This window comes from Buceros rhinoceros, unplaced genomic scaffold, assembly GCF_000710305.1.
Source record: "Buceros rhinoceros silvestris isolate BGI_N320 unplaced genomic scaffold, ASM71030v1 scaffold17832, whole genome shotgun sequence".
Lineage (NCBI taxonomy): Eukaryota > Metazoa > Chordata > Aves > Bucerotiformes > Bucerotidae > Buceros > Buceros rhinoceros.
This window is the reverse complement of record NW_010398497.1, coordinates 11,252-20,851: the sequence shown is the minus strand read 5'-3', so window position 1 is coordinate 20,851 and position 9,600 is coordinate 11,252. Positions and strand designations below refer to the sequence as shown.

Genomic DNA, 9,600 nt, shown 5'->3' with positions numbered 1-9,600 from the left:
CCTGCTGAAGTTTCAGCAGAGCCGCTGTATTCTTCTGTATCTGTCTTGAAATGTTGATTTTTTTGTTCCCAAGCAGCTAGAATTCAACTGTTCAGTGATGACTATAGTTACCTTTTTTGTGTCACATATGTAAATTACCATTAGACCCTTCTGGATAAAAGCTGCTGTAGAAATTACAAAGCATTATAATGCTACAATATCAGGGTATTCAGTCAAAAACAATTCAATGCTGAAGTATTTCCAAAGGGCAAAAAGTACCAGAGATGCATGTTTTTTGGCTGCTAGACAGTCTTTGTTTGTTAAATATTATTGTTGTATTCATACCAAATTCTTCTTGAAAAGAAGGTAAAAAAAACATTGAATTAGCACAGTACTCCATTTCTCTAGATAGGTGGGTTGGTGTTTGGAAATTAAGACCTGGCAATTTGCCACTGTGTGTGATGATTTGGAGCTCATGAAAGAAAAATCTGATTTGATGTCTTGCTGCCTCCTAAATGAGAAGCATCTATAAATCCTGTGATTTTGTGTTACATGTTTATTGTTGATGATTGCCACCCAACCTACCTGCAACACGTACTGGCACAGTGGGCACAGATGTAATAAGCTAAACAGTCCCTCTTCTGAAAGAGCACAAGAGTGGTCCATGAGTGAACAGTCAGCTAGTGTGTGAGTGGCTGATAAGACTTGAAAAAGAAAAGAATTCTTAATTTAATTATTTTTCTCCCAGTACTCAAAGGAGTCTGGAATTACCAATTTCAACCTCAGATTCAACAGAATGGGTTATTATCTCCAAAAAATCAAATTTTAGACTTCTTTGTGTACAAACACCCTAGTAGAATTTCCAATACATGAGATGGAAGATTAGATTCTTTTATTTCTAATTGTGCATTGCAGTGATGTTTAAAGTTAAAGGCCAACGAAAAATTTTAGTTATATAGGCAAATTTAAAACCAGCACAAAATCTCAGGAATTTGGAAACCTTTTTTCTAGTAGACATGTAGTGACAAGTTTTGTTATGCTTTGAGGGGCTTCACCCACTCCTTTGGTTTGTTATGAATCATGAGAATTGAATGTTTAGACTGAGGCAGGCACCAAGTGTTAAAGACCTCAGTTAAGTGCCAATTAAAATTTTTCTGTATGTAAGAACACATAATCCTAAATCTTACCACTTAAATGGACTGCTGCTGTTCATTGTCCTGCATAAAACAACTTCTCTAATGCTTTCCATTCTGTTCTTTAATCACATCTAAAATCATGAGACTTGTGTTTATTGCTGTATCTGTGAAGTATAAATTGAGATGTAAATGCCATAATTCTTCCTCTTGACGCTAGAATTCTCTGATAAATTGATTGTTATTGCTAGTAAGACAGAAGATGAGGACAAGTTTCCCTTCCCAACTTCATGCTCACAGGGCGAGGCATGCACTTACATTGGGCAAAGAAATTTAGCAACATTTATTCCACCTGTCATTCAGTATTGCGTGTGGCATACTCTTTTCTCAATCCCAGCTTTTTATTGTTATTGCAGATATTATGAATAAGAAACCACAGCTGGCCTGGAATCTCTATATGCAGATGGAGACGTCAGGGGAGTCCTTTAACCTATTGCAGCTCATTGCAAATGACTGCTACAAAGTGAGTCTTCTCTTTATAATTTGGTGTATGGCATGTTAATTCAGTGGTTGTACCAACAGCCATTTTTTGGAAACTTTTGTAATCTTCATTGCTATTGAACCTTCTTTTGTAACAGCGGGATGTCTAATAATGCAGATGAGTTGGCAAGGAGTAGTCAGTATTTTAACCTACAGGCCTTCTTGATAGACAACCCACTGATAAAATGCTGGTAAATTACTGCATGCTTGAGCTATCAATAATGATAATGGTGTCTTCAACTAGGGATTCATTGTTGGTAGAAATGACAAAAAACTGCTAAGAAGAATGATCGAACATAGATTCAGCAAGGAGCCTCATGCTGCATTTTTTTTTCTGGGACAGTGTTATTTTTTTCTTAAATCTTGTAATGACAATGAGAGATACTCCTTTGTTAATGATAAGGAATTGGAAAGAGAATTCCCACAACTACTATTCTAAAAGCTCAAGTTGGGCAAAGAGGCACGGGGTGTGTGTAGTCATTAGGAATAAAACTACTCAGAAAAAATGGTGAGCCTAACTGCCTGCAGTAGGATCCCTGCTAATACATAATAGTTCTTCTTTTGAATCTTTATAGAGGAGACTTTTAAAGAGATGAGGTTAGACTAAAACGTCTAATAGTTTTAAAAGTCAAGCTAGACAAGACAATGTCCACTTTAGTAGGGGTGCTCTAGGCATTTTAGAACAAGTTAAAATATATGCTACCTTACTTACTTACCTAAACTTCTAGATTGTGTTTACTAGTTCTGATGCTCCTTGCTAATACACAGCTGGCACACCTCCAAATTCTAGTTTATACAAAGCTATGTTAATAGTGAAGAGATCTTGGGAAGCTGATGACAATTCTGCCTAAATTCCTAACATCTAATTCTTCAGATGGTGTCTATGCACAGTGAGACTTAACTCTGAATCAAGTTTTTTGTGCTGTTCTGCAGAGTGTTGAAAGAGAACATGAGAGCTTCATCCGCAGAATGAATGTAGAGTTATACAAAGAAATGTGTTTGAGAAGATTGTAAATGGCACAATAGGAGAAAGAAAAATTGGTTGTCCTATGCAGAGTACTTGCTGTGCAAGAGTTCAGTAGAAAATAAGAGCATGTAGTATCCGGCATCCTCTCTGCTATCTTCAAGGATGACTACACTGTGTTGGGTCCTAGAGTAGCAGCTCAGTGATAGGAAGTTCTTTGGAAGTGTCGTGGTGAGACACAGGCCATCCACTTTCCACAACGTAGAGGCCAGAGCCAGGAGGTGGGCGAAAGTTACTTGGGGAGCGACTCTTTCAGATTTAATTTAAATTAAATATAAAATACAAAGACAAAAATTGTAATTTTTTTTTTTGTGCAAATTGTGCAAATATAGTAGTTCACTGTTCTAGGAAGGCAGATGTCAGGCGAAGAACAGAACACAGGTAATATTTGTAAAGCTCACGGAGCTGGTTCAGTGGAGCTTAACGTAAGTGAATACACAAGAGCGAGCAGCCATTAGCATAGGCTTATTAGATATACAGTGACCAAACATGCCATCACAGAGGAAAGATAGTAAACTGATGACTATGGGAAAATCTCCCCATAATTCTTAGATCAGCCAAGCTCTCCAAAAAGCAGCAATATCTATCTGTAACATTCTTTTTTGCTGTTTTCCTTTATCAAAGTAGCATGTTCTCAAAATCCTAACAAAAACACAACTGAAAGTCAGAAAATCTACCTTGTGGTCTCAAAAGCGTTCTTCTAAAACTGAGCCAATTACCTCACACACATCTTTCAAGTATTCAATCCACCATCTCACCCTAAAGGTCTGTTGCTCAAGCAAGCTGCTATGCCACTGGTGTTTCCTGTAGCTGCAATTTATGAAAGCAAGTTGTCAATCGGACCTCGTGTAAAATCTCTCTCTAGACCATTTAAAGTGTCACTTAAACCAGTTGATTACTTTGCCTAAATTCTTCTCAAAACCTTATTGTGCTGTAGAGAAGCAGCTCCACACTTTGGATTTATCTGGAGCTTTTAAAAACAGCACTTGCAGGATTAAATTTTTCAGCTTAATTATGTGTTTACGTATGGCCATAAATGACTGCTCCAAAGACCAAGGAATTTAATTTAAAAAATTATGACTATAGTGTTATAATATATATATAAAACTTGTCTTTCTACCTACCAGCTGTTGTACATCTTCCACTAAACGGCGAAGCCTATGTTGTTTGAGTTTATGCAGCATTTTCCAGTTGTTTCGGAAACACTGTGCTATATTGGAGGTACACAGACAGCACCATAGTTGTCGCTTAAGAAGGCAGCTGCACTAGGCTTCACTCAACAGAATGCTGAATGAATATGGATGGAGCAAGGTGAACACTGTCCTAAGACTAGGTGTAACAGGACTCTCCATGGCTATGCTGATAGAAGTTGCTCAGAGAGGAAGCAGGGATGCAGGACTTCGGGCTAATTTCTTGTGGCTTTTCATGCAATAGCCCATCTTGTCCATATAGGGAACAGCACATGATTTGGGGTGAAGCATTTCCTGCTTTTATGTCAGATAGGAGGAGGACATTAAACCAGTATCTGCTTAGTGGAACTGGATCAAATGCCAGTTTGGAGAGATCAGTATGCAATTTTTTCTTTTTAGCTGACACATCTGAAACTGTTTATACTCACTATATTTATTCCCATCCATTTAAATGCTTGCCAGTCACCTCTGGTTAAAAACACCATTTATGTGAAGAAAAGGGAATTACTACTCATTGTGTAGTACCTGTGTTCCTCTGACTAAAGTTTTCAAGAGTAACTCCTACAGCCTGTCCTTGTTTCTTAGCAGATGCAGGCTTCCAGCCACCAAAGGATGGGAGGTTGTGCTCAGTCTGCCTCCTGTGCTCTCTCGTGGGAAGATGCTAGCCACAAACAACATTGCTATTCAGGCTTGCCCACGTGAAGAACACACACACTCATAGATAAGGTCCACATGAGTTATGTGGACTTCAAAAGCCACAGTTACAGTGGCCACTCCTTCTGCACTGTCCCGGTTTGAGTTAGAACAGAACTCATTCTGTTCAGTGATACCACTTTCCAGCTCAGTTGCTTCTAAGTGACTGCACTTTCTGAAGTTACTGGAGTATTTTTGCTTTGAGAAGTGACAGCGCTAGATGTTTACAGTCACCGCCAGGGACTGGTCTGCAGAAAGGCTCTTGCTTGTACTCACTCCCGTGCAGACCAAGGTCACTGCTAAATGCTGTGTGCCACGGTGGGGGGCAGTAAGTTAGAGGCTGCACCTGGGGGAGGAGCCGACAGGACAGGTGACCTAAACTGACCAACAAGAGCTTCAGCCCATAGACGTCATATTCGGTATAAAGCTGGAGGGTCATGAGGATCTTGCTCTCTCTCGCTCCTCTTCTTCAATGGCTGGTGTCTGAGGAGGACTCTGTCCATTCTGCCTTTAGTCCCAGTCCGTGCATTCCTGAATCCAGTTTCAGAATCCAGCTCCTGAATCCAGTTCCCATCTGCTGCTGAGCCCGGTCTGAGCCTTCCCCAGTGCCTGCCCACAGCATCAGTGGTGACGGTGACATTGTTGTCATCAGGGGAGATGGGTTCTCTATTGGTATTGTCTATATTTCATTTTATTATTCTCATTAAGCAGTTTCAGTTTTATTTTCCAATCTGTAAGTCTCTGTCCCTTATTCCTGTTCTTTTTGCCCTCTTTGGGAAGGGGGGGAAGAGGGGGGAGGGTAATAGTGTCTGTCATTTGTGCAGTGGCCAGCCCAGCTCTAACCCTTGACACGCACTGACTGTTGCCAACCAACTTGCTTCTTGTTTCCACTGACAAGTAGAGAACCTAAGACAGAAAAGATAGTGGATTTTCCTATGCTCAGGGAAATTTTGGATTAGAATCACTGAACCTTGTTTTGTACTGAACTGTAACAGTGAAGAAAAAAGAATAGCTCTAAGTCAAGCTCAAAAGACACCCAAATATGTCTCTGTGACTATCTCTACCTGAGGAAAAGTGATTCTGTTTTCAAGTGCTTGGACGAGTTTGAAGTTGATATTCAGTCAAGGACTTTGGTATAGTCAGTATGACTCTAGATAGAGCACTTCATAAAAAAGAAGTTCTGTAAGCTAGCATATGTTCAGAACAACAGTGCTGATTGTTGCCAACTAGTGAAGATCACAGTGCAGTTTGTCTGTAGTATGTTCAAAGACATACACCAGTAATGTTATAATGCCACCTGTTTCCTTGCGTAGAACCAAAATGTGCCTGTACCGTGTCACTTGCTGCCTGTGGAAAAACAGCAAAATGCACAATGCTTCTGTGACTTACTGCTGATTTCAGAAAACTGATCTCAAAAATTTTAATCCACTTCTGAAGGATGGTCATATAGTCAGGAATAATGTTCCACTTTCTGTGCAGATGCATCAGTTTTACTATTCAGCCAAAGCATTTGATGTTCTGGAGAGACTGGACAGTAGTCCTGAATACCGGCAAGGCAAGATTGGTGCTTGTGTGGGTGTCTTTCAAATGATCTTAGCTGGCCGAGAAGCAAAGTGAGTATTGTGTTGTATCTGAATTTATTTTGCTCTTTTCCTTTTTCCAGTTAGCTGTAAGCCAGAATCGTAACCTTAACTTTAAGACTACATATCCTCTTTTAATTCTTTACTGACCTTTCAGAGAATAGACACTCTGGCCAATGGTTCCATATGTAGTGATCAAGTTGAAGCGTATCTCCCTTACCAACAGTTACATAGAATAAATGGTGGAGAATAACTTATCAGTGAATGCTGTGAACTGTAGGAAACCAAAATACATTAGTCATTATACTAGGAAGAGCTAAGTTATAAATGTATTATGTTCGTGAACCTCATTTCATGTTGATGGCACAAAAATGGAAAACTGTCGCATGACATTTTAAGGTTCATAGAACAGAACCAACGAAACATTTACTCAGCACTGTAGGAAGATCATGATTTCTCTAAGCAATGAGGAGATAAGACTGTTTTCACTAAAATTTGCTTTCTGAAGACACTGTCCGTGACAGACAAATACTGGATGACAGCTTAAAGAAAATTATCTGTGTTACTAATAATTTTGCTTTCGGCCCATTTCACTGGATGGGAAAATGAGGGAGAGTAGTGAGGCTGTATTTAAGAACTGTTCCCTCGTGAATATTCTGCTGTGATGCCAGATGGCCATTCTCCCCTGGCCAAAGTTGCTGTTTCATACGTGACTGGTAGGTGTTTATTTTGGCTTCTACACCTTCCTTGTATTCCCTTCTCTGCTGGAATCATCTCATTAACTACTGCACCCTTCAAGTGTCCTTTTAGCAAGTACTGCAGTAGATGCAGTAAAATACACTTAGCTTGCTTGTGTTTCAATATTGCATACAAGTTCTTGCTGTAAAGTAGCTGGCAAACTGCACCTTCATTCTGGCTTATCCTATTGGTAATGTTCATTTCCATGTTATTTGTGTTTATGTGTTAAGGTGATTTGGCAGCATGAAGCTAGATGTTGCCACAGCGAAGACTAGCAAGTAGCATCAAAGACAAAGTTTTCTTTATTCTGAGGCACTATTTTGCAAGAGTAAGGATTTATATATGAATACACATGCATGCACACACTAAACTCCAAATTAATTACATTTTGCCGATTTTTTTACTTTTATTTTCTCTCCTTGTCATAACTGTATGCCAGATTTTTTTTTTATCCTCTGGGATCTTATCTACTGTGCATTTTTACCTATTCCTGCTCTGCAGGTGAATGAACCTCTCTCTCTAGGAACCAAGTTTTGCAAAATAGTTTGGATGTGAGTAGTTGGTTATTGTATCAGTTGCGTCTTTCCCTCATTCAAATCTTTGCTTTTCATCTGTGTAGAGAGACTCTCCGGGAAGTACTACGTCTTCTGGAGACCACTAGTGATTCACAAATAACATACATTGTTCGCATCATGAAAAAGTGGGCCAAGGAGAACAGAGTCCCTGTTTAGGTCAGTGCCACAAAATGAACTGGCTCAGTTACCGTTGTGGCTGGTTTCCTGGTTTCTCCTGTGTATTCTGGGTATCTCCTTCCTTGCAGGACTTTAGATGATCAAGCAGGTCAGCTGAGGAACAGCATAGTACAGTGAGATTGCAAAACGTTCAGCCAGATTTCTGTTTCTTTTTTATTAAAGCTTTATTGGTATTTTTCTGATGCACCACTCTCTATTCCGTGTTCAGAGTTTCAGTTTATTAGTAGTAATTCCAACTGTCTGCAAGTCAAAGTGCTCCTCAGATGTTCCCCAGATTTCTCCACAATAGTTACTGGCCTGCTTTGTGGGACTTTTCTTCAGCAAGCCTTCTGGCCTCTGGAGGAGAATTGTTTCTTAAATGATTGAGACAAATCTACTTCAGCAAAGTGATGGAATCTGGCAAGTAGAGAGGATGATGGCAACAACCAAAAGCCAGTGCTAGTGTATCAGATAATGCATAAAGACTTCTATACATGACCTGTCTGGGATAAAATGCAAACCATATTCTGAGCACTGGCCTTTTCTGGATGAATCTCAATAACTAATACCTTCCTTTCTTATTTTTGTCTATAAGGATTGAATTTCTCTGTTACCATTATCTCTGAAGATGAGGGCTTCAAAATGCCAAGCTCCAAAGTGGCTTATTTGCTTTGTAGGTGGCTAGCAAATCATGATGGTACCATCTTTTTCAGAGCATGGAGATTTGTCTGACTGTATTGTTCAATCTTGCTTTGAGGTTTGACACTCAAAACATTTATTCATGTTAATATGATTCATGCAAGTAATTAATTTAGTTTAGCAATCTGATGGATAAAAGAACTGGATGTTTTGAATCAATTTTTCAGCATTTACCACATTCATTAGCAAATACTTTTGGATTTATTATACTCTACTGGTTTTTAAGGAGAACAGTTCAGGGAATACATAATTCTAAGAAAAGGCAACAGTTGTAACATAGAAATGTATTAACATTTTGCAGTGAAAAAGATTTGTGTATTGTTTGAAAAGGAAAATTTTCATTTTGCAAATTTGTAAAATACAAAGTTATTTTTTATCTTTGGGGTAAAAACAGAATACTGTTTCTCTACTATGTTCTCTACTGTCTGATTTGATTAAAGCTCTGAATCAGTTGAAAGTCTTGATCTGTGTTGCTTCATACTGCAGAAGTTGAAATAGTAGATTCATTTTTTCTGTAGAAAAGGGCAGATTTGTGACTGGTCATTAAATGCATGTTCAGTAATCAGTCGAAGGCAAGCCAATGGCCTTGGCTCTGATTTTATGATAGTTTGCTGAAAATAAGGAGGCATATATGGAAGGTATACACCTTTCTGCCATATAACGTCAGTGTTTTTTACTTGCTTTAAGCAAAAACTGTGGGTATCATCATTCAGTCTCTAGAAATACAGATAGTTGTGGCTAATTATATTTACACGCCTTTACATCTAGAAAACTGATCCACCACACTAGCAACAATAATAGAGCCTTTCAGCAAGGCAGGGGCAATGTAACACTCATTCAAAAGAGGAGTGAAAGGAGCAATATTTTCACTGAAAGCAGTTACAAAAGACATTTGACTTGTAAAAGGCTTTTTTCTTTTCCCTCCCAATTTAATTAACTTGGAAACAGATCGGGAATACAATTATGAGTCGTGCTACGAAACTTAAAAAAATCATGTTGGTGGCTTTGTAGCAGATGTTAAATGCATCTAATTACTCCCTTTATTAAAGCTTAACCTGCAGGAGAGTTGAAGAGCATCCAAAGCCATTGCAGACCATTTTACATGTTGGTTGAATCTTCTGAAATAAGTGTGATGGCATTGCAGCATAAGGGCTTTGGGACTAATTTTAAATAATCTGTCTGTGACCAGTGAAGTTTTTGAAAACCTCATCTTTATTCACTGTAGTCACAAAACTGTATTTGATATGCTAAATAATGTGGGGTTTAGCATAGTGCATTTTATTGACTGGTAAT

General features: G+C 38.8%; 1 protein-coding gene across 1 annotated transcript in view; it reads left to right on the top strand.

Annotated features, from left to right (window-relative positions):
* The window catches only part of TTC26 (tetratricopeptide repeat domain 26), a 51,063-nt gene extending 43,455 nt beyond the window's left edge, over positions 1–7,608 (top strand). Inside the window, exons 15-17 of the mRNA XM_010131136.1 lie at positions 1,529–1,635; positions 6,039–6,172; positions 7,497–7,608. Coding sequence (XP_010129438.1) covers positions 1,529–1,635; positions 6,039–6,172; positions 7,497–7,608 — 353 coding nt within the window. The remainder of the gene's footprint in view (positions 1–1,528; positions 1,636–6,038; positions 6,173–7,496) is intronic.
* The last annotated feature ends 1,992 nt before the right edge of the window (positions 7,609–9,600 follow it).